The 24,372-nt window shown below is 60.3% G+C and overlaps 2 protein-coding genes across 2 annotated transcripts; both read left to right on the top strand.

Moving 5' to 3' along the window:
* Positions 1-1,373: 1,373 nt before the first annotated feature.
* Positions 1,374-9,954, top strand: UBE2J2 (ubiquitin conjugating enzyme E2 J2). Its single transcript, XM_016221282.2, has 6 exons — positions 1,374-1,561; positions 3,942-3,982; positions 7,665-7,767; positions 7,852-7,990; positions 8,647-8,727; positions 9,302-9,954. Exons 1-6 carry the CDS (start codon positions 1,431-1,433, stop codon positions 9,584-9,586), a joined length of 780 nt encoding a protein of 259 aa, XP_016076768.1. The 5' UTR covers positions 1,374-1,430; the 3' UTR covers positions 9,587-9,954.
* A 3,759-nt stretch (positions 9,955-13,713) lies between these two features.
* On the top strand, positions 13,714-18,014 carry C1QTNF12 (C1q and TNF related 12). Its single transcript, XM_016221273.2, has 8 exons — positions 13,714-13,881; positions 15,942-16,058; positions 16,137-16,248; positions 16,347-16,498; positions 16,936-17,044; positions 17,290-17,374; positions 17,563-17,641; positions 17,828-18,014. The coding sequence occupies exons 1-8, from the start codon at positions 13,714-13,716 to the stop codon at positions 17,924-17,926; spliced, it is 921 nt and encodes a 306-aa protein (XP_016076759.2). The 3' UTR covers positions 17,927-18,014.
* Positions 18,015-24,372: the final 6,358 nt, after the last annotated feature.

Below are 24,372 nucleotides of genomic sequence, written 5' to 3'. Positions count from 1 at the left end.
GCACCAGGCTCGTTGTGGTCAGTGGAATAGTGCTCTGGGGAGGGTTCAACAAGGTGCAGGTGTACACCTCTCTGATGAGGTGATGTGGAAGCAGAGGCTGGAGGGAGGGAAGGAGCAAGCCCATGGCTTTACCTAGGGAATCCACCGTGCAGAGGCCCGAGGCTGAGAAGGGGCAGGATGGTAGGGGGTGGATGACTTCAGGTTTGTATAGACAGGGAGGTCAGGGTGGAGAGAGAGCCTGGCCAACGATGTCCAGTGCTGTGGCAGGATGAGTTGGGAACGCTGGGCAGCAGAGTGTTGGAGGTGTGGGGGTGAGTGGGGTGGGTGTGGCTTCTCCTCCTCTGCCCGCATCCAATCTGCCACCACTGTGGCCTGGACGCTCCCTCCTCCTTCCTGTCCCTGCACACCCTGCGTGTCCTCTGGTCTCTGTCATGTCCTGGACCAGTGGCTTTCACACTTCATTTTTAGCATCACAACTTTCCACGTTACGTTATGAGAAACTCCGGTATACAAAGCAGTTGGGTTGGAGCTGTTCTGGTGCCTGGGGGGGGGGGCACCCTGTCTCCCCATCATCAGTAACCCCCCCCCCCCGCCCTCTGGAGCAGAGCTGAGGTGTCCCAGGGCTCCCTGACCGAGGCCACTCCCTTTTCTTGAGCGACTGCTTCACTCCTGGCCCCAGCCTTTGGTGCTGTCCTGCTCCATCTTATCTGTCCCTTGCATCCTGCACTAAACACCAGAGTGACCTTTTCAACAGAAGGTCTGATGCACCTTATGCTTGGGCCTGAGACCCTCGAGCACTGCCTGGCAGCCTGGCCTGGCCCCCCTGTTAGCCACCATTCACCATGCTTTGGTTCCTGACTCAGTGACCAGGGCTCTTCCTGGGCACAGTGCTTTCTTAGGCCTTCTGCCCGGAAAGCTTTCCTTCCCCCTCTGCCCAGCACATGCACCTGAGTCTTTCAAGGGCCCCATGTCTCTCCCTGGTCTCAGAGAGAGGTCTTTGCTCCCCCGTTCCTTCCATGTACAGTGACTGTGGTGAGCATGCTGGGAATGCTGCAGGGGGGCCTTTGCATGGGCTGTGGTGTGGTGCTTCCTGAATGCTGTGGCAGCACAGAGCTGGAGCGATGGGTGTAGTTGCCTAGGGTCGGTCCATGCTTCAGACACTTCCACCCATGGCTGTTTGAAATTAGATCAGGTTTTGAAAACAATCTTTGCATCTGATGTTGCATACGTGAAGGTTATTGCAGGGCAGATGGAAAAGGAGAGTCAGTCTGCAAGACTTTCGGTGTCTGGGTGGGCTTGTTGGAATGGCCTACAGGCCTCGGATCTGGGTGCTGTGTGAGATGGGCATGAGAGATGGGCTGCTGGGCTTGGGGGTTGACACATGGTCTGTGCACTCTTCCCTTGTCAGTACAAGTGTTTATTTTTAATAGATGAGCAACAACAGCAATAAGAGAGCTCCAACCACAGCCACCCAGCGACTGAAACAGGACTACCTTCGAATTAAGAAAGACCCGGTGCCTTACATCTGTGCTGAGCCCCTCCCTTCCAATATTCTTGAATGGTAAGGCTCTGCATCGCCAGTCACACCTTACTGTCACCCAAGTTCCCTGTGGTTGGGCAGGTGGGCTTGGTGCTCCTGTCATGGAGCTCTGAAAGAGGCGCTTGCACCCGCCTGAGGTGTCGGTAGACATTGTAAGGCCTGCAGACACTCAGGATGGGCAGCAACCGGGACAGAATGGTTTGTCCTCAACTCTTGCATGCTGGGGTTGGAGAGGATCCTTCCTGGGAGAGGACTGGGTCTGGGAGACCCAAAGGGGGGTGGCTTTGGTGCAGGCCTCACAGCTGTTGAAGGAGAAGCTGCATTTCTAGTCTCTTCTCTGCTCTTTGCCTGAACTTTGTGAAATAGCCTGCTCTGCTTGGAGAGTTTGACAGGGGCATAGATCCTAACACTGTAGCTCCTGGCACTGCCTGGGCAGGTGACATGAGGGGACCTGTGCCTGTTGAACATTTGCTTCCTGGTAACTCTTGCTGTGTTAGGGTGTGAAGTTAGGAGGCTGTACACCTCTACGGAAGTGCTGCCCTTAACCAGATGTAGGGCTAAGAAGCATTTTTGCTTTGTTTGAAGACTATTTTACATTTTGATCTTAAAAAGCTCTTAAATTTTTTTTTAAGTCCAGAGGAAAGAGACTGAATTAAAAACAAGTAGTTTCCAGATGGGACAGGTGATCAAGGATTCTGGGTCCAGCTTCCGTGGCTCATAGGTGGGGGCAGCTCTGGCAGGTGGGGTGGAGGTTCTCAGGGTGATGTGGGCCTCAGCCTGTGAGTGGCACAGCAGAGGTCTCCCTGCCCAAAAATGACAAAAACCAAGTGTGGGTCCAGGACATAATCGGCAGATGGAGGAACAGTTTTCACCGCAGTTGAGGGGACCCCTCCTCACATGGAATCGGGTTCCCCAGATTCAGTCACTTATGGCCACGGTTTATTACAGTGAAGACAGAAAAATCAGCTAAGGGAGGAAGCACAGGGGGCAGAGTCCACAGTGGACCAGGCATAGCTTCTGTCCCCGTGGACTCACACGGACAGCACAGCATGTGTGAGGTGCTCTCTACCTGCAAGCCCTTTCAAGACCCAGCACCCTGGATTCCAGCAGGGGCAGGTCTCGTAGGCACCTCTGCCTGGTACCCACCAGAATACCAGACTCCCCGCAGGAAAGCAGGCTTCCTCTTGGTATATCCAGCCTGAGGTATGGGGAGGACTGCAGTTTCCGGCCCCTTCTCTGGGTGAGGCCTGTCCTCTAAGCGCTGTGCTGCCTGGGCCTCACTCTGCGAGCCCAGTGCTGCTGAGCTCAGAGCACTTGCATGCTGTCCGTTCCTGGTGTTCTCAGGTTGGCACAGGAACTGGAGCAGTGACAGATTAAGGCCATGCTCCTGGGTGTGTCATGTGCTTAGTTCTGAGGGCTGTTCCTGGTCCCTGACATAAGATCACAGCATTTTTATTTTCACAATACAACGTATCAGCCAACAGATAGCAGGTGTCTGATCGGTGGTGTTACAGGGAATGTCCGTGTCCCAGTGGGAGGAGGTGTTTGGAAGCACAGCCCATGCAGCTCTGTTTGCTCTGGCATTTCTACTTAACTTCCACTTTCCCCTTTGTGCTTTTCTGTTGTGTTTGAAAATCGTAAGTCAAGACACCTCCTGACATAGAGCCGACATAGAGCATGAGGAGAGGAGGCACATACACCACCTGGGCTTCGTGTGCAGGCTGTGGTGACAGTCATGCTGTCTCTGTGGCTCCTGCTCAAACAGCTGCTCCGAGGTTGAGTCTGGTTCTTTTTTTAAAAAAAAAAATCTTTATTGATTTCAGAGAGAGGAAAGGAGAGAGAGAGAGACAGAAACATCAATGATGAGAGAGTCATTGATCGGCTGCCTAGCCCGCAACCCGGGCATGTGCCCTGACCGGGAATCGAAAACTGATCGCCTGGATCCTACGTTGCCGCTGGGCGAGTCTGGTTCTTGTAGGACATCAGCCTGGGGCACAGGGCCTTTTCATGTCTTCTGCATGACATTTGGGCACACTGAAAAATACAAAATTTCAGGTCCTGCTCAAGAACATTGTGGAATTGAATTTTTAAAAACTTTCAATTAATGTTAATCGTTAGAGAGGCTCAGCTTTCATGTTGTATTGTGGAGACAAAGTACTTTGTGGGGAACTTAGCCTTAAGGTACAGCCTGTTACAAAGTGACTAAAGAAAGCATTGGCTGCACCAGAGCTGGAGGGGCCTTGAACGGCCTTTCTGGTTGGCCCTAGACCTTCAGTGTTCACAGACTGGATGTTTGTGAATGTCTGGTTTTTGTGGCCCTGCAAATCCCTGGCCTTGAAGTGACTCAGATTTTGGGGAATTTGCCATCCCCAAAGCCAGCTAATTTTTCTTTCTTCCTTAGGCACTATGTGGTCCGAGGCCCTGAGATGACTCCTTATGAAGGTAAGTCATTGCTCTGAGTTAGAGCAAGAGGCAGTTTTGTGTTCTGAGTAGATCTTGCCTGTTGAGTGTCATTTATTTGTAAATAACACGCTTTCTATGTGGGACTCGTTTGGAACTCATGCTAGTATTTCTCCAAGTCCTAGAGGTGTTTGCTCAGAGTTTGGTGTTGCCTGTGTGTCTCAGGGGCCATCTGTCAGTACTGGAGTAATGCCGAGTCTCTGTCGTCAATGAGGTCGGGGCTGGGTGGACAGTAAAAGACGCCTGGTTCTCGCTGTTTCTGAAGGATGTGTGTTGTCGAGGGGAGGACAGCTGTATTGACTGCTCTCTCTGGATGAGTCCTGTGGGCTCAGTGGTGGGCCCCTTGTGTGTGGACAGGACACTGAGGCTTAGGGAGGCTGTAGGACCTGCCCTGGGACAGTTGGGTACTTTTGCCTCCTGACTGCTGTGGATGCTGGTCTGCTGATGCCATCTAGGGTGCCAGTGTCCTTTGCCATGTAGACCTTGGAGCTGTCAGCGAAGTCTCGGTGCGCCAACCTTGGTTGAGACGTGAGCCATGGCCAGGTGATCCCAGGGCACAGCCATGTCCAGGTGAGCAGTGCCTTCAGCTTTCTAGCTGCTAGGTCCTGCCTTGAGGTGCCTGGAACACTGTGTGGGGTGTTGCATAAGATTTCACTGGAAAATAGTTGTGCTGTAGGGAAGGTCTGAGGGCCACCACTGACGTCAGTCGTGGGCAGCTGAGCATGAGGAAGGCCCAGCCTCTCGCAGGCCCTTTGGCACATGTGTCACTAGCCTCACGTCTGTTCCAGGCTCCCAACCTGGGAGGATCTGTCCCAGGAAACCCATGTGCAGAAGCAGACCTGTAGGGTGGGCCTGTTACTGGAAGGTTACATTGGGGATCGTCCCAGAGCCCAGCAGCCGGGTATGGCTTGTCCAGGCAGGGTTCAGTACAGTGTGTGGGCCATATCAAGGTGCTTATTAAATGTGTGTATGTTTTTTAATGAATAGAACGAGCTGCCAGTTCCCCTGCAGTTCATCTCAGCTCAGGACTGCCCTCTGCTGACCACTCTCAGCAGGGCCTCCAAGGGACCATCTCAGTTGCCACCTCCCTCCATCAGTAGGGGGCCATTGGGGGGTGGGACACACCCAGGGACTGGGACACACAGCTGTCTGGGCTCTGACTTTGGGCCTTTGTGGACCCTGAGGGTGTGACTCTGTCCTCCCCCCATGCTCCTCCTCTGGCTCCTGAGTGTTCTGACCTGTTCTTCCTGGTCCCCCTGCTCCTTTCCCATGTCCACACCTGTCCCTGTCTCGGGCCCATACTGTCCTGCTCTCTCTGGGCGCAGCCAGTCCCTGCAGTTCGCAACAGCTTCCCATCACCCAGCGCTGCCACGGAATCCTCCCAGGTGGATCTGCTGACTCCACCCAATCCCACCAAACCCTGACAAAGTTCTTCACAGACACAAGCTTATTCTAAAATTTTTATTCTGAAATTTACATGGGAAGACTACCTAAAATAGCTCACAACTTAAAAAATAAAGTGAGAAGAGTCCCTCTGCCTGATAACTTGTGTCTGGAGGGAGAGGCTTGGGAATAGGATTGGGTGGGGGACGCAGGACAGCTTGCACTGCAATGGCCCAGGACTGTTGACCGAGTCACAAAGGGAGTCCATGCCGCCCAACCGGGTCTCCCTACTGTCGTGGCTTGGTCCTCCTGGACACTGGACTGCAGGGGTGCAAGCTGCTGGCACGGGGATCCGCCCTCCTGGCACCCCTGCCTTGCCTCTTCCCGCTCTCGAGGACACCTCTTGAGGCTTCCCTCAATCATAGGCTCTCCCAGAGTTCCCGCTCTGCGGTGTGGAATGCACATCTTTGTGGGTTCGGGGTTTAAGGTGCACGGCTTGCAGCGTGCTGTCTTCTCCTTGAGTGTACGCCGGCCATTTGCTTGTGCAGCGCAGGAGCCACGCCCAGAGCTCTGGCCTCTGAGGACAAGTGAGTGTTGGCTGGCTCTTTCCTATGCTGGTTCTTGGGGCACTGGGCTGTGTTTGTTTCTCAGGTGGGTGATGGGAGGAGGAGTGCTGGGTCAGTGCATGTGCTTAGAATTTGGTTTTCTCGGCAGGGTCCTCACAGTGTGGTGGGCCTCCTCTTACTGCCCTCCACAGTGCTCACAGGGGCATTGTCCCTGCTGTTTGGGTCACTTCCTGAGGAGCCCTGAGCCAGATGGGGCTCCAGGGCGTATGGCTGTTCTGCTTCCTCCTGGGGACAGTGCCTGTTTGTGTGCTGGGCTTTTCTTAGCGACCTTGAGTGTGTGTGTGCTCTGAGTGCCATATCAAGTGTTGTCTTGCTGGTGGGCTCTTCGGCCTGTTGAGCTGGCTGGACAGATGACACTTGGAAGGGAAGGGACAAAGTTGTGTGAGGCGGCTGGGGCACTGCAGCCATACAGGGTGGTGGCAGGCCTTACCCAAGAGTGGCCTTGGAGCAGAGCCCTGTGGTGTTTGGGACTGGTGTGTTCCAGTCCTTGAGGCAGGACCACACCTGGGTGTGAGGACAGGGCAGCACTTAAGCCTCATGGAAGGAATGTGCACCCACATAGGCATTACCGGTCTGGGATGGTCCTGAGGCTTTGCATTTCCGACAAGCTCCTGGGGGCTGACTGAGAGCAAGGGCGTGGGGCCTCGGTTGGGGATGGGTGGGCTGAGCTGAGTGGGCTGGGGGCGAGGCAGTGAGGCCATTGAGAAGGGCTCTGGATCAATTGGCAGTTTGGGTCAATAGGATTTGCCGATGGAGTGGGTGTGATGGGGGTGAGGGATCCCAGATTTTAGTCTGAACAACCGAGAGGATGGAGTTATTGTTTGAGGGAAGTAGCAGGAAACCTTTTCGGACCTTTCTGGGGTAGTGTTGTCTGGACGGTCAGGTGAGAACATGGTTCTGGAGTTTGAAGGTGCCAGTTGGAGAGTCATGACAGTCTTCCCCATGTCACATGAGTCCAGGTGAGACCCCAGGACTGTGAGTGTGGGACGAGCCCCAGAGGAGCTGAGTGGCCTGAACCTGGGGTGAGAAGAGGAGGAGGGCCAAGCCAGGGTGGGGCCTCGAGGCAGGCTCAGGAGTGGCCGTGAGGCCTGAGATGTGGTCACAGCCCAGTTGGGAGGTCCGGTGACCTCGAGGTCAGGCCTGGGGGGCCATGGTGCAGTGTGAACTGGTGAAATGACAGCCCCGGACCTACTGCCCAGGGATTGTGCACAAGAGGGGGGCAGGTGGCAGGAACTACACTGTGTGGGGATGAGAGTTTTGTTTTCTGTTTTTAAGGTGGGAGAAGTGGCAGGTTTGCCTCCTGCTGGGTGTAGTTTGGTGGGAGGAACAGGTGGTGCTGGAGAGGGGACCCAGGGTAGGGTGACCTTGGCCAGCGCTCCTGTGGGTGGATGAGGTGGCAGTGAGGAGCCTGTGCACATGCTCATATGAGGCTCTGCTCTGGGCAAGGGGCGTGCAGGAGCTGTGAGGGCTGCCCGCAGTGTGTTCCGGGGATGGTGAACGGGTGGGCACAGGTGGGGGCCCTGTGAGCAGGATGGAGGGGTTCACGTTGGAGTCTGGGAACTGCTCTGTGGACATGACTGAGCGGGGTGGGGGGTGCACAGTGGAGACTGGAGCTGCTATGTGGACGTGACAGGCTCTCTCTCTGCTCTGTACAGGTGGCTATTACCATGGAAAACTCATCTTTCCCCGAGAATTCCCCTTCAAACCTCCTAGTATTTACATGATCACCCCCAATGGAAGGTTTAAGTGCAATACAAGGTAAGGTGTTTCTGCCCTGCTTGCTCTGAAGCTGATGGTGGTCGTGGGGTCGTGTGCTCTGTTGAGTGGGCCCCTTTTTTGCAGGCTGTGTCTTTCCATCACGGACTTCCACCCAGACACGTGGAACCCGGCCTGGTCCGTCTCCACCATCCTGACTGGGCTTCTGAGCTTCATGGTGGAGAAGGGCCCCACCCTGGGCAGCATAGAGACGTCGGACTTCACGGTGAGGGGTGGAGGGTGTCGTGGGAGTTCCTCCCATGTCCCTGCTCCCCAAGCACCATGGAGAGACCCTGGCCCTGGGGTCCCTTGTTCTCGGCCGAGCTTCCTGGGTAGCCCTGCAGACCGTGAGGGTGTCACGAGTGGTCACAGCACCTACTCCATCTTGTTGACTGGCTTTTACTGTTCTGTTTTATTGAGGGTCAAGTTTATTAATTGGTGGTAAGGGAGATGCAGAGAAGCCTTTGTGACTGTAAGTAAATTAGCCTGTTGCAAAGAGCAGCTTGTCGAGTGTCCAGCAGCGTGAAGAAGGCAGCCCTTGACTGAAACCACCTGCTTTTGAATTTTATTTTATTTTTTACTTTATTATTATTTTAAATATATATCTTTATTGATTTCAGAGAGAGGAAGGGAGAGGGGGAGAGAGAGAGAGAGAGAGAAACATTGATGATGAGAGAGTCATTGATCAGCTGCCTCCTGCATGCCCCCCACTGGGGATTGAGCTGGGAACCCGGGCATGTGCCCTGACCGGGAATCGAACCCAGATCTCCTGGATCCTAGGTCGATGCTCAACTGCTGAGCCACGCTCAGCCGGGCTGCTTTTGAATTTTGAAGAAGTGAAGTTAGCCTTTGGGCTGACGTTTCTCTCCTCTTTCTTCTTAGAAAAGACAACTGGCTGCACAGAGTTTAGTGTTTAATTTAAAAGACAAAGTCTTCTGTGAATTGTTTCCTGAAGTTGTAGAGGTAAGAGTGGAAGCTGGCTGTCAGCTCTGCTCCCCGGGGTTCAGAATTTGGTTGTTTCCAGAGGGAATGTGTGCTCCGGCATGTCCCGTGCTGCAGACAGCGCGAAGGCGGCTTGTTACCACACTGCTTTAGGTGCAGCAGACCTACCCCCTCAGGTGCCCAGGGACTGCAGGGATTGGGGGGGGGGGCGGGTCGGAGCTGCGGAGAGATCAGGGACTCAGGGACTGGATGTGAAGCTGGCCAACTGAGAACCAGTGTGGGCTGCTGAGGTCCTGGGTGGGCCAGGAGAGGGGGAGGGCCCTGCCATGAGGGACTGGAATACTCCCTGGTCCGGGGGCGGAGGGCGGGGCGCTGCACAAAATTTAAGGCCACAGTGAGAGTCACTCAGTCCTGGGCCTTTGAGGTGCAGGTCTGGTAATTTGTCAGTCACTTAGCCCCCACATCTGTAAAACTGGGTGGGTGCCAGGAGTGAACCCGCCAGCGACCCCCAACATCTCAGGGTCTTTGTGGGGGATTGTGGGACCCTCCTTGGTCCTAAAGGAGCTGGGTTGTTTAGACCACCTTTGTCTCTTAGGAAATTAAACAGAAACAAAAAGCACAAGACGAGCTCAGCAGCAGACCCCAGGCGCTTCCCCTACCAGACGTGGTTCCAGACGGGGACACGCACCACGGCCAGAACGGGCTTCAGCTCCTCAACGGGCACGCGCCGGGGGCCGGGCCACACCTCGCAGGGCTCCAGCAGGCCAACCGGCACCACGGACTCCTGGGCGGTGCCCTGGCGAACTTGTTTGTTATAGTTGGGTTTGCAGCCTTTGCATACACAGTCAAGTATGTGCTGAGAAGCATAGCGCAGGAGTGAGCCGCACGCCACAGCTGCAGAGGTGGTCAAAAATGAGGGACGCAGGCCCAAGCTTGACACTGGCTGGCTGGACGTGCCATTGAGCACAGGGCAAACCTGCCTGACTCCTGGGTTAGCTTTTTAAAAACCGTTAAGAGGAAAACAAAAACCAAAGTGTGTGGTTTGGATTTGGAGCACACTGACGCGCGTTCCGGCCCATTCTCGCCCTAGGTCTCGGGCTGTGGCGCTCGGGGGCCGAGGAGGAGGGGGCCTCACGCTTTGGTTTTACACCTTCTCTCTCGTATTGTCTTTCGGACCTGTTTTAGTAAACCTGTTTTTCATTTTATAGATTTGATCACTTAAAAATATAAAACTCAATGCCTATGAAATACTCGGCGTGCGTTCTTAGTCCAGTGGCTCTGGCCCACCAGGCGGGGCCGGTCGCATGGCTGCGCTTGGTCACATGGGGAGGGCTTAGCGGTGGGGCCTGGGCCCAGGCCCGGCTGGCCAGGGACGGCCATGGGGGTCCAGGAGTTTGTGTTCACTTAGAGTGAAACAGATGCTTCCCAGGAAAGCCACCTCTGTGTGGCTGAAGTCGAAGTTAAGAGTCTGCTCACTGTGACCACAAGGTGTCGCCTTTTACTTAAGGAAGTGGCTGGAGCAGGGGCCTTGCTGCCCTGTCCTGCCAGGCCTTGGCCTCCACAGGCTCCTGGTGCCCCAGAGCCTTTGCTCTGAATTCCTTGGGTCCGGGTGGCCCAGAAGCCCCTTCCTGTGCTGTGGAGGCTGCAGACCCCAGCAGCCCCAAAGGAGTCCCCCTCAACAGGCAGGCTCTGCACTTTGGCGCTTCCCTCACACTTGTTCCAAACTTTGGGTTGACCCCAAAGGTAGGCTCTCAGGTCCCTTTTCACAGCAGGTCCACATCAGGTACTGGCCCTTTCCAGAAGGTCACACAGGGCACTAGGCATCACAAGGACACGGCCAAGTTTAGGGGCAGAGCCCGCGGGCATTGTCTCAGTTTTGGGATTGACGGCCCCCTGGACACCCTCCCATTCTACATCTGTGTTTACTGATTCCACCTGAGAGCCACCTGCTGACACGCGGTGACTTCACTCCAGGGGCCATCGGGGAAGACTGAAGTGTGGCCATGCATTTTTCATCTTTGACTTTGTTTTTTGATCAGTTTATTTAAAATTGCCCTATAACTTACCACTTGTATGTGTTTAACCCACTCTTGTGAAAAAAAATCTTTCATTATATCTTTGTTCCTAAATTTTGTGCTGTTTGCGTCTGTGTTGGCGGAAGGGTACCTGCTGGCCTGTGGGCAGCTGTAGGCTTGGCCTTGGGGGCCACAGCCCAAGGTGACATTCTGACACCGACAGCGGATCCTGGTGGCAAGGCCATGCTGCTGGGCCTTGCGCTCTGTCCACGGCTGGCTTGAGGGCGAGTCTGGGTCAGTGTCTGTTCCACACAGTTTTCTGAGGCTCATGGGAGGCGGAATTCTTTTGTGTGTGTGATGTCCGTGGTGGGGGTGGGCTGGCACTGCGCAGAGCTTTCAGCAGAGGCCCCGGGTCCAGCTGTCTGACCCTCTGAGTCGGGTCGTCAGTCTGGTGTGCAGTCCCTCCTGGAGGGCAGGTGCATGACCTTAGACCACTTCTTGGACATGTGTGTCCCCGCGAATGGGCATAGCTGAGCCCTTCACGGTGCAGGCCGTGTCGAGAAGTGTGTCTTCATCGAGGGAGCAAAGCCTGACAGTTGATACTCCACAGACACGTAGGAGGCCGTCTTTGGTGTGGAGTGTTGCCTTGGAGAAAAGTATTTCCCATGTTTCCCTCCAAGGTTGAGGCTTTCACACCCAAGAAGTCTGTCTGAGAGGCTAGAGTGACCCCCTGCTCGAGGGCCTGCTGCGGGGGCTGTACCCGGGCCTCTGTGGTCCTGTCCTCCCCCAGGGCGCCAGGGTGTTCAGGGTCTGGGCTGTGAGCTGGGTGGGTGAGGTCGCCAGCACTGGCCTGAGCCTCCCCTCTGGGGGGGTAACTGGTTGCTGTGGCAGGAAGGCCTGACAACTCAGCAGGCTCCCTCTTGTCTTTTCCCAGGTGGCTCCAGTTCCGGGGGGGTGGGGGGTGGAGCTGGGCCCTGGAAGGACCCTTGGGGCATGGAGGAGGGGTACTGGAAAGCCTGGAACCTCTGGAACCCACCCCCATCCCCAAGCTTGAGGGCACGTGTCCCTGCTGCAGAGCACGGGCTGGCTGACACACACCAGTGGACTGCTTCCTGCTTGTGAAGGTGCCTGGAGCTGAGAGCTGCACCCAGGGTTCGGGTGGGGCTGTAACTGTTTGAGGCCCAACTTCTCTTGCCTCCACCATGTGCCTTCCTGTCCAGTGCCAGAGCCATCTGCCATAGGGCTGCTGGGGGCGGCACAGGTGCGCTGCCAGCCTGACACGCAGGCCTTGAAGGTCTGGGTCACTGCGATGCAGGTGATGAGAAGCGGGTACCCGGCCTCTGAGGAGGGGTCTGGCAGCTTCGCCAGGTCTCTTGGACTGCCTTTCCTGACCCGGTGCTGGGCACAGGTCACTTAGGGGGCCAGCCGGTGGGGTGAGAAGGGGGTCTTACGTCATGTGGTCTTCCTCAAGACCCCGCCGTTTGGAGCTGGCTCGCCAGCCGGACACGTGAGGGAGCTGAGACTTCAGCAGGCTCAGGGTTCACAAAGCCAGAGCTGCTGTCCTGGATGTGACTACCTTTGCCTGAGCCAGGAAGGAGGGTGGGCATCCCTGGGCCCACCCACCTCATCCTCTGGCCAGCTTGTCTCTGGAGTATCTCTGCCAGTGGCTGACTGTGGGGTCGCCAAGGTCGGGGTCTTCTGCTTGGCTGCCTCCATTGTTCCTGGCAGACACCTGGAAGTTACAGAGGGTCTGGAGGGCTCTTCTGAGCCCTGTGTGATCCACCCCTGCACTGTATGCAGCGGCTGGGGTCAGCTATGGCTCTGACTATCTCTAGCCTTGGTCTACAGCACCGGGTGGGCTGCTGGCAGCCTGTAGGGCCTGTGAACTTGAGCTGGCCCCAGCTGTCCAGCCTGAAGCCTGGAGGTAGTTAAGGAAGGACCCAACTCCCCCTGGAGATCCCCCACTGTTGCTCAGGTCCAGCTGAGGGAAACGGCTGGATGGCTGTGGAGGGAATGGGCTCTTTGGGCAGGCATGACCAGCGGGGCTCACGCAAGGGGACTAGTCTCCCCTCCTCCCTCCTGGCTCAGGAAGCCAAGAGGCCTGGCTGAGAGGGAGCCCATCAGGCAGTAAGGATTGGACCTGTGTCCCAAGAAGAGGAGGGGACACCTGTCACACCTTTGAGGTCAACCAGTCCCTCCCCTGCTGGCACACTCAGCCCAGTGGAGAAGCAGCACCCAGGGCCATCAAGGCCAGCATGAGGCTGGGAGTGCGGTGGGCCAGCTGCCCTCCTTCCCTGGTCCTGCCTTTCCCAGGAGCAGTGTAAGCAGCCAGGCTTTCAGGCACCACCAGGACCCTGGGGCAGGGGGACCCAGCAGGGCCAGAAGGACCCAGGAGATCCTGAGTGAGGTGGGTCGTCGGAAGGGGCTGATAGCGCTGTGTGTTCCTGAGTACCCTGTCTCCTCCCCGGGGGCCCCGGGCCACCACCCTGCAGGGGCGGGTGTGAGGTGCGGGAGCCGAGCTGGGTCGGGGGCAGGGCCAATCCTTGTTAACGGTTCCCAGGGTGAGTCCGCCTCCTGGGAAGGGGTGGGGGCTGTTCCAAAGCACGTGGGAGGGCCTGGGGAGGCGCAGCCCCAGCGCGTGGTCAGCGGGGCTGCCCGACCCGTCCACGCCCCGGCCCGGGAGCCCGCTGACGGATCCTCCCTGTGAGCCCTCCCCCTTGGAGCCCGAGCTTTGGGGCGGAGGGAGGGCTCATCCGGCGGCGAGGGCACTGCGCGCGGGAGGGAGGGCGCACGGGACAGGAGCGCGCCGCACCCTCCGCGCCCTCGCCGCCCTGGTGCCCGTCGTGCCGCCGCGCCTGGCTCGCCCCGCACAGACATGCCCCGGAGGCGGCCGGGCGCCCCCCGGGCCCGCGCCTCGGCGCCGGGGCTCTGAGGCTGCGCCGCCCCCATGAGCGCCCCCGGGCGCCCCTGCGCGCAGCGCTGAGCCGCCGCCATGCGCTGGGCCTGGGCCGCGGCCGTGGCCCTCCTCTGGCCGCAGCTGGCTCTCCTCGGGGGCGTCGGGGCCCGGCGGGAGCAAAAGAGGCCGCGGCAGCCCGGCCAGCGCACCGAGCCCCCCAACGCCACCCTGGCCAACAGCGAGGGGCTGCCTGGCTCCCCCAAGGTACGCGCGGACCCGCGCACGTGGGCGCCGCTCGCGTCTGGGGCTTCGACTCCGGGGCACCGGCGTCCCACCTGCCCGGCGGCCCGCCAGGCCCCTTCCCGTCCCGGTGGGGTGGGGCTTGGGGCCGCGGTCATCGGTCCCGCGGGGTCTGGGAGGGGGAGGAGGAGGGAGCCTTCTCAGCTCAGCGGGGTGCACTGACCCCCGTGAAGCCCCTGGCACGTCGCGCCCCAGCAACCTGCTGCCTTTAGGCAGAATCCCGGGTTCAGGAGGGTGGGAGGCGCCCCAGGCAGCCTGCTCCTCTTGCTGTCCAACTGCCCCTTGTTGGGAACCTGTCCCCGCCACTCCGAGGTTGGAGAGGCCAAGGTAGCCCTGGAGGTCCCCACCCTCACCCCTGCTGTGTAGCCAGCCAGCACCCCCACCCCCAGCCTCTGGTGGGGGAATGCTCCTGTCCTTAGACTCTCTCTGGCCCCAGCCAGCCTCGGCTCCTCTCTGAGACCTGAGACCCCCACCCCCCGCACCTGCCTCAGCCCTGGGCCTCTACCGTCTTTGGCTGAGGATCTCCTGAGGGATTTTGGAGCGGACCCCATAGGCTGCAGGATTGGGAGCGGAGCGGTGGTTGCCAGGACAGGCTCCCCCGCAAGCCCTCCTGCCTTTGATCCCGGCCTCCTGCCGCCCAAGGGCGTCTCTGTGGCGGCCAGCCTGGCTGCTCTCAGCCCACGCGGCCCCATGGAGCCCGAGGCCCCGTTTTCCAGATGGGCAGGTGAGGAAAGTGAGTCCCTGGGCCCTGCTAGCCAGGGAAGAGTGGTTGCCAACCCAGCGAGTCCATGGGGCAGTCTGGGGACACACAGGTGGACCTCTGTCCCAGGTGGGGCCTCCATGGGGGTGCCCTGGGCCATGTGACACATGCCCCAGGACGGCCCTCCCCACACATCAGGACCCCTGCTCTGCCTCCATCTGCCCCCACCTGGCTCTTTAGGGCCCCTGGGTACCTCATGTGCAGATAGGGTCTGTGGTGGCCAGGGACACAGGCAGGAATCAGGGGGCATTTGAGTGTTCTTGGCTTCTCTCTTCCCTGGGTAGGGCCCAGGTCTGGGGCGGGAGGCATCCCTACCCTGCCTGTCCCTCCCAGCCCCCCAGGACAGAGGCCTGTCTGGTCCACTGGGAAGAGCCAGCCTAACCCTGGTCAGGAGGCTACCCCTGCCCCAGGAGTCTGGCTCTTGCTGTGTCTGTGTCTGTGTCTGTGTCTGTGTCTGAGGGCTGACTGCAGGACTGGACCTGGGGCCAGGACCCCTGGGCTTGCCCTGCCTGGGATGGCTCTCCGGGGGTGGCCAGGACTCTGACTTCATGGCAGTGGTTTTCTCCCAGCCAGGCCAGCATCTGCTCCGCTTCTGCCCACTTTATGGGCTTCCTGTCTGAGTCCGGCACAGACTTTCTCAGAGATGGCAGGCTCTCTCTCCAGCCTGCCCCCCTCTCTCTCCAGACCCCCTCACTGAGCACGGGTCTCCCTCTCAGACACAGGCAGGGATGTCCCTGCCTCTCCCACCTGCCTGGCGCTTAGGCAGCTCTGCACTGCCCTTCCCAGCCCTTCCTCGGACAGCAAGGTGGGCTGGCAGCTGGGGCCTGGGTCCAGTCCCCTCCCTAGCTTAGCGAGACACTCCAGGACTCTCAGAAAGGCCATTGGAAAACTTGCTCCTGTCTACCGCCCGCCTTGGCCAGGGCCAAGCCCCTGTTGGGACACGTGAGGCTGGCCCTGTGTGTACACAGGTGTGCCTGTCTGTTTGGAAACAGGGCACAGTGGAAGGGGACAGGTTGCTCCAACACACAGCCAGAGCCAAGGTGTCCAGACATCATGCTTATCTTTCAAAAAGGCCCCAAGCTGTCACCCTGCCTGAGGTCCTGGCCTGAGTCCCCAGGCATGGCCTTCGGTGCTCCCTCGTCTTATTCCCCAAGTATTACCTGAGGCGGCCTGGGCCCTAAGGGTTCCTGCTCTCCCCTGGGGCAGCAGGGAGGACCCAGTGGGGCCCAGGTCAGCACACTAGCCCTGCCATTTCGCCCTTTAGCCGCCCGAGGCCTCAGGGCCTGAGTTCTCAGATGCCCACACGACCTGGCTAAACTTTGTTCGCCGGCCAGATGACGGGGCCTCGAAGAAACGGTGCCGAGGGCGGGACAAGAAGTTGGTGAGCCTGGGGTCTGAGCCCAGGGCAGGGGTGGCTGTGGCTCCTGCTGGGATCCTCATGTCCTCCTGCCTCTCCCAGCGAGGCCTCTCTGGCCCCCCAGGCCCCCCCGGGCCCCCAGGTCCCCCAGGACCCCCTGGTGCAGAAGTCACACAAGAGACTCTGCTGCAGGAGTTTCAGGAGATGCTGAGAGGTGAGGTGCCCCTGCCCCTACTCCTCCCAGATGCTCAGGCGGGTCCCCAAGGCTCTGGAGGTGACCCCAACCTGCTGCTCCCACCATTGTCCCCACAGAGGCCTCCGAGCGTCGTTTCTCAGGGGTTTGGGGTTCATTGCTGCCCGAGGGGACGGGTGGGCGGCTGGTGGCTGAGGCCTTCCACTGCCGGCTGAAGGGTCCTGTGCTGGTGGACAAGAAAACGCTGGTGGAGCTGCAGGGCTTCCAGGCTGTGAGTGTGCTGGGGGCGTACCTGAGGGGCCCTGCAAGCCCTGGTTGTCTCTGGGGGCACTGCTGGGGGCAGGATGCTGGGGCACCCCCCCAGATGAGGGGTTCACCTCCATGGATGGCCAGGGGCACATCTACCCAGCGGGGTCCTGGGGGAGTGGCTACTATGGGTCAGGGCTGGGTCCCGCGTGCCCAGACTCCCATCCTGCACTAAGCCTTCGAGTGGGGTCCAAGGTGGCCAGGTGTCAGTGTTCTCTCTCCTGTGGGGGCTCGTGGGGCCTCTTCTGCCCCTGGGGCCTGAGGCCAGAGGCCCAGGTAGGTGCAGATGCATAGGTCACACCCTCTGTCCTGCCCACCTGGGGTGTGCTTGCTTTGGAGGCTATTGGTTGTAGGCGCCTCTTCTAGGCCCTGTAGCTCGATGCTCACCTGCTGTCCCTGCAGCCCACTGCCCAGGGTGCCTTCCTGCGGGGCTCTGGCCTGAGTCTGGCCTCTGGCCGATTCACAGCCCCAGTGACCGCCATCTTCCAGTTCTCCGCCAGCCTGCACTTGGGTGAGCAGGGCCGGGCCATGTGGGGGTGGGGGCAGGTTCTCCCAGGTGGGCCCCCACATCACAGGCCGCAGGACTGGGTCCCATTGCACAGCTGCCTGCTACTCCAAACCCTGCTCCCACTGGGGGCTTAGACGGGGTCCCACGTCTACCCATCTCCAACTAGCAGCCACTCCTGGGCCTGTCTTGGGCAGTATGCCCGGAAGCCCCCAGCTCCGCTCTGACTCTCTGCTCTGCCCTCCCCACAGACTGCAGGGGGCTGCAGGGCAGGGCCCGGGCCCGCGACACAGTGCGGGTGCTCATCTGCATTGAGTCCCTGTGCCATCGCCACACGTGAGTGGGCCTCCTGGGGGCCACCCTTGATGTAGGGGGCTTGCAGGGGGCTGGGGGTGGGTGCCTGAGTGTAGACTGTCCTGCCCATGGAGAGTGGAGGGGCTGCCCCAACAAAAGGTGGAACTGAGCCCTGGAGTGGGGTCCAGGCCCTCAGGCTGCTGTGCCCTCACCCTGGGCACCATGTCCAGATCCCTGGAGGCCATCTCGGGCCTGGAAGGCAGTGGCAGGATCTTCACAGTGCTGGTTCAGGGGCTGCTTCAGCTGCAGGTGAGACCAGAGGGGCTGGGCGGGCAGGAGGGGTCCCGTAACTCAGCCTCAGAGGGGTACCCTAGCCCAGCACATAGATGGAGATTGGCCATGTGGCCACTCAGGACCCCCGGGTGGGTGCCCCATGTGCTCCCCATGGGCAGGCAGGCCCTGTGGGTGGTGATGTCCACTGTGGGGTGTATGCAGGCTGGACAGTACGCCTCCGTCTTCGTGGATAATGGCTCTGGGGCAGCCCTAACCGTCCAGAGTGGCTCCAGCTTCTCCGGCCTGCTCCTGGGCATGTGAGGATGCCAGTGGGTCCCAGAGGAGCTTCATCGAGAGGACCCCCGGGGCCATGGGGAGCTACCTGGTCGCCCATTCCCACAGCCCTGTGTTAAACATGTGGTCACAGCAATAAAGAGTCCCCTGCCTTCCGTGTCGCCTGGTCACTGTGTTCTCATGCGGGTGGGGGTGGGGTGCAGCCCTGGAAGAACCCGTGGCCTCAGAACAGTCCTCGGGTGGGGGTGGTGTGGGGAATGGTCTCTGCTTTGGAGGTTCTGGCTGAGGGTCCTGCAGCCTTGTAGCCCCCAGAGCCTCTGCACCTGTTGGGGTCCATGCTTACCCTGAGGATAGGGACAGATGTCCATCCAGGTCCCTGCTCAGCCCTGCCCACTGCCCGTCGCCACCCCTCTGCTCACCCAGGGCTGATCCAGCCTCGGAGGGCAGCAGCCTGTGGACACCCACAGGGCTGGGGACCCACATGTGTTCAGCCTCAGAGCTTGGTGAGCGGGATGGAGCTGGAGCCCATGGGCTGTGTGTGTCTAGGGGACCGAGGGTGAGGTGGGAGCCCTTGGAGGGCCTCATCCTGTGGGGGCAGGCACGGGGAGCAGACGTGTGTGTAGGTAGCACACAGAACTGCACACACATGTACAGGCCATGGGCACCACGTGTGGACCTGGAGGGTGCTGAGTGCACGTGTGTGGGGGCTGGGTGAAGGATGTCCAGCCCAGACCAGCAGGGCACCGAGCTCTGGCCACCTTCCCCTTGGTGGCTGCCACACCAGGTGGATGCAAACTGCCACCCCAAAGGTGGGGTCAGAACTGCCCCAGGTGGGGCAGCCAAGACCCTGTCTGCAGGTCCTGTGGATTTGGGGCCCCTGCCCCCACCTCATTTTAGCTCCAGCAAACCCAGACCAAAGAATGTAAATTGGCCCTGGGATGTCCAGGCCTCTGCAGAGCAGCCGAGATACCATCTCTGGTTGGCACCTGGGCCCCACCTGGAGTATATGAGGCTGGTCCCTGACCCCTCTGCAGACACCCCGGGGGTGGGGGTGGGCTTGGCTCAGCAGCAGGGCCTGGAGACCCTGGTTCCAAAGGCTGAGCAGACAGAGAAGGGTGTCCTTTTCTCGTACATGGGGCAGGGGCTGGGGAAGGGCAGGGGTTGGGGGTGTGTCTGCAGGCTCAGGGGCAGGAGTGGGAGGTGGGGCAGGTGGAGGCTGGAGCCCGAGGGCCATTACCAGCCCCTCCCCCAAGGCCCCTGACTGGTCAGGCTGGGTAATGAGGCAGCAGAGCCCTGGTGCCGGGCGGGCGCTGGTCTGTGCAGCTCCGGGCTTGGCCACTGACCCGTCCCCACCTCTCTCCCTGGTCCCCCCAGGGTGGCGTCAGGGGCTTGGAAAGTCTGGGGGGGTGTCTCTGCTTCACAGCAACTGTAGGCGCCAGCTGGCCTGAGTGGGGCTGTTCTGGCTGCAGGGGCGTGTGCACTGTGGTCCTTGTGGAGGGAGGTGGGGAGAGGAGGGGCATGCAGGGGAGGCGGAGGAATGGGTCCCTGCCCTGCCCCCACTTCCCATCACGGGCTTGTGAGCGTCGGCCTGGCTTGGTGTTGGTACCAAGATGTGCTGGCCGCCTGTTTACTGAGGCGACCGCCCTGGGCTGTCGGTGGGGATGCTGAGGGACCACGGCCAGCACCCAGTCAGACCCTCTCAGCCGGGCCCGGGGCCTCACTGCACCCAGGGCGCTCTCCTGACTGTCCATCAGCACCAGCCAGTCCCCCGACCTGCCTGGCCAGGAATGGGGGCAGGTCTCACCTCCGAATCCAGACCTGCTGCAGGGGGCTGTGATGACAGAGATGGAGACCCAGACCCAGAGATGGGGCCCAGGGCCCTGCAGAGAGGCAGACAGACGAGATGAGGCGACGAGAGACGAGGAGAGGAAGGCCGGGCCAGCCCCGAGGAGCTTGCGGTGGGCAGGTGGCCAGGGCCGGGGAAGCGGCATCCTGGCGCCCGACTCCACCTGCCTTCTGTCTCACCTTCACCCTTGTCTCTGGCCCCCTAATCTCAGGCCATTACCACTTAGCTGCGACTCCCCTGGAATGTACTGTCTCCAGCCCCCATGGCTGGGGTGCAGGAGCAAGGGGTGGGGTTGGGCAGCGGTTACTGCTATAGGGAGGTCAAGGGGCATGAACTGGGGGGGCCCAGGGCTCGGGGTTCAGGCCGCAGGCTCAGCCTTGAAAGACACAGGCTGGCCCCCCAATGCAGAAAAGGGACCATTGCAGGGTGCGCCCCCAAAGGCCCCATCCTGAGCCCCACAGCATTATCCGTCTCAGTCCCACTGTTTCCCAGGCCCAGCCCAAACCGTGGTGTTGACAAGCTCCCCAGGCCTCAGGAGGGGTCTGGCGCTCCCCTAAGGGGCCCTGGGCCCTTGTGATCACACCCACCCAGCCTGAGTAGGGTCCATGGGTGAGATGCAGACTGGGCCAGACCTGCTGCTGCTGAGGGCAGGGGGCTTGCTGGGGGTCCCTGGGGGTGGCGGAGCCTGGCCTGGTGTCTGGTTGTGGAACCGGGCTTTGGGGTGGCCCGAGTGTCTGGCTGTGGCCAGAGCCAAGTGGTCAGCACAGTGCTGGCCGGCCTCAGGCTGACCCCTGACCGAAGCCCCACCTGGAGCAGCGGGAGGTGCTGGGCTGACCTCATTGACCCTCCTAGGGCTCACTTCCCAGAACCTCTGTCTGACCTGCCGCCTGCCAGACGGGCTGAGGGGCTGTTGCCAGGGGCTCGGGGAGGCCCTTTGCTGGGTGCTTCCCAAACCCTGGTCTTGGGGCTACAGCCAGGCGGCATCTGACTGGCCCTTCCTCGTCCCGGGGTAGCCCCGGGGGTGCTGGGGGCAGGCAGGTCTGTGTTGGCTCAGAGCCTGCACCCCCAGCACCCTCGGCTGCTGTCCAGTTTGAGTGTAGACAGGAATGTGGGTGTCTGGCTCAGGACAGCTGGAAAGTCCTCTCAGGGGCCAGGAGCAGCCTGGACTGGACAGCCTGGCACTGGACAGCCAGGCCCCACCCGGGTCTGTGGCAGAAGCAGGGAGGGGTGGGGTGGGCGGGGTGGGGGACTCCCAGCTGTGAGCAAGAGGCTGCCAGGCCCCACTTTCCATGGTCCTCTCTGGGGCTGTGGAATGGCACAGGTAGGGGTGAGGCTTGCGGGAGAGGCTGGCCACCTGTCTGGGGCCCTAGGGTACCTGTAACTTAAGGTTCAGCCAGGGCCTGACTTTGCCCTGCTCATGGTGCGTCTGGGGCCGGGAGGGGGTCTGCTTGGGCTGTCTGTCCCTAGGCGGGCCCCTCCCTGCTGGCCTGGAAGGTTCTCACCCAGGCCAGACATGCTGAACTCCCGTGACCTGGGCCAAGGACTGAGAGTGGCCTGGGGGCATAAGGGGTGTGGGGCATGTGGGGGATGTAGGGGGCATGGGGGAGACATGGGGGGCCTGGGCACATGTGTCCGTGCTCCCCTCTCTGGTCTGTGTACCCGGGCTCCCTGTGTTGACCCCTTGCTGACCCCACACGTCCTTGGTGGCTGTGATCTGCCTCGGCTCAGAGCAAGCTGCAGGGTGCTCCTCGTGTGCGTGATGCGTCTGTGTGACCTGTGGGGTCTCCATGTCCCCCGTATCCCCACCCTGAGACCTGGCTCTCTTGGCTGAGCTGGAATTGCCAAACCCCTTGGAAGCAAACACGGGGCAGGTGTCTGTGACCCAGTGGCTGGAGCCCCTGGCTGGCCAGTCACTGAGCTCAGGGATGGCCGTGGTTGGGGTCCTTGGCATCAGGGAGACCCACTGGCATTGGTCCAGCCGAGGAGCCCATCATGCTGGGTGATCAGGGTGGCAGCACACAGAACTGCTGGACCCCAAGCGGGGAGCCCGGGTGGTGGGGCCAGGGAAGGGGTCCTCTCCCAAGGAGGGGCTTCCAGAACCCTGTCTGGATGTAGGAACTTCCTAGGGGCAGCGGGGAACACTTATGGTGTCCAAGGCCTCGGTCCTGCACACAGAGTGCTGACCAGGGGGACTGGGCTGTGGCCGGGGAATAGGGGGTGCTGCGTCTTAGGGCTTTCACTCACGGGCTAGGCTTGGCCAGTGTGCCCTCTGGGCTCCGAGCTCTGTATGACCTCAGGGTGCTGACTAGGGTCAACGAGATGCTGGATCTCCGGCCCCTGCAGCCTGAGTGGGCCCAGGGGCTGAGGTGTCCCGCAGCCCTAGGTCTCCTGCAGCCCGGCCCCTGGAGCTGGGTAGAGGCAGTGGAGGAGCTTGTCCTGCCCACACCTGTGCCTGCTGCGGCCGTCGGCACGTCTGTCCGCCAGTGTGTCTGACAGTGTGCACAGGAGGCCTGGCAAGGAAGGGGGTGGCTCGGGGACAAAGGGCTTTTGTTTGGGAGAGTTCGGGGTGCAGCCCCCGCTCTTAGGCAGTGACTCACAGGTTCCTTTGCTGTGATAGCATCAGTTTTACAGCAGCCGGCGTGTCTGCCCCCTGCCCCGGGCAGCAGCAAGGGCAGCAGGGACCCCCACCTGCGCCTCCGGCCCCTCCAGGCTGCTCAGTCAGAGCCTGGGTGTGTGAGGGGGTGGCGGCGAGAGCGGCAGGGAACAAGAAGGGGCATCAGGGCCAAGAAAACATTTCTGAAGCCGTGTCTCCAGCAGCAGTGTCCTCGCCTCCCATCCCCCTGCGGACGGCCAGAGGCCCCTAGCAGCCCCGAGCACCAAGGCCAGGCCCCAGGGTGCACTTCACACCTGCAGCCCCTCCTCTGGGGCACACATCTGGGGCTTGCTCCTGGCTCTGGCCATCTGCCCCTCGCGCCCGGTCAGGATCAGGTGGGCAGCTGTGACAGGGGCTGTGAGGGCTGCTGGGGCTGGGGCTGGGCCACCGAGACCCTCAGACGCCACTGGAGGAGGGGCCAGGGCTTGGGCTTCCTTCTCGGGTCGCTGGATGGGTCAGGCCTGGGGTCAGTGGGAGGTGGGAGCTGGACTCCGGCCCTCCCTGGGCTCCTGTCCTGCAGCTGGGCTGTGGAGGGTCAGTTGCTGCCTGTGGTGTTTACTCTAGAGGACGGAGCCAACCACTGGCCAGGCTCCTAAGGCCACACGGTGCGGCCCCTAGTCTTTTCCCAGCCTCAAGCTCACCCAGTGCCACGGCCAACTGAGCCCTGCCTGGTGGACCCTGCTGGCAGGAGGGGCCCTGGGACCGCATGCAGGAGAAATACAGGGACCTGTGGCCAGTCCCCAACGGTGGTTTGCAAAACCAAAGGACAATGTCACCCAGGCTGATATTCAAATACCCGCTCTCACCGCACCCTTCCTTGACCTGAGATTCCCATTTTCGTAGGTCAAATCTGTTTGCACATGTGGTTTGGCTGAACGCTAAAGCCCAGGTCCCCCGAGGACATGCGCCTGGGTCTTGGGCGCTGCTGCCATGCTCTCCGTGGGGTCCACTCTCTGGAGAAGCCTGGGAGCTATGGCAGGACCAGATGGTGCTAGGCAGGAATCAGGGATCCAGCCCCCAACTGGAGTCCTGGCTGTGCCACTGGCCACGTGGGCCTCAGCAAGTGCTCAGGCTTCTTCAGGCACCTGCTCCTTGTCTGTGTACGCCAATCGCTCTGATGATCCTGAGGCCCAGACGGGGCATCCGAGGTCACACCTGGCAGGAATCGGGTCCTGATGCTATCTGCATCCCACTGGGGGGCAGGGTCACAGTCTGCTCACCCTGGTGTCTGCAAACCCGGACCCTCGTCCTATGAACAAGGTGTACCCAGGGCCTGTTGGTCCTGGCTCAAGGGTGCCAATCATAAAGGTGACTCACACCTTGCTATCGGAACTGTGTGGGATCTGGGGACCTTTGAGGTTCAGCCTCTACCTCCTGAAGGTGGTAGAATTGCTTTAAGGTCACCAACCACATGGTCCCCGCTTTCTGGCCCAAGACCCTGAGTTCCACATATTCTTCTACCTTTAAACAAAAATAACCCAAGCCTGCTGCTATGGACTGATTACATCCTGCAAATTCAGGTTGAAGCCCTAACCCCTGGTGTGATGGTGTTAGGAGGTGGGGCCTCAGGGAGGTGATTTGGGTGAGATGAGGTCATGAGGGTACCTCCTGCTGATGGGACTGCGAAAGGAAAGGACACAGGTAGGGGGCACCTGCACACCAGAAAGAGGCCTCACCAGAACCTGACCCTGCTGGCACCTGATCTTGGATCTCCAGCCTCCAGAAGTGTAAGAAATAATTGTTTACTGTCTCAGCCGCCGGCCTGTGGGATCTGTCACAGCAGCTGAGTTGATGGAGACATGAGAATGTGAGACTGGCAATGAAGAGGCTCGTCAGGGATCTGCACCCCCACTCATACGGCCCCAGTATGGACCCGAGACCATGGCAGCACAGCCTGGCCACTCAGACATAGCGCCCAGCGTGCACACGTGCGGACTGGGAAAGGCTTGCAGTGTCCTGCAGCCACTTTATTTC

This window comes from Miniopterus natalensis, chromosome 9 (genome assembly GCF_054644295.1).
Source record: "Miniopterus natalensis isolate mMinNat1 chromosome 9, mMinNat1.hap1, whole genome shotgun sequence".
NCBI classification, from domain to species: domain Eukaryota; kingdom Metazoa; phylum Chordata; class Mammalia; order Chiroptera; family Miniopteridae; genus Miniopterus; species Miniopterus natalensis.
The sequence above is the reverse complement of the archived record's forward strand: the minus strand, read 5'-3'. Positions and strand labels throughout refer to the sequence as shown.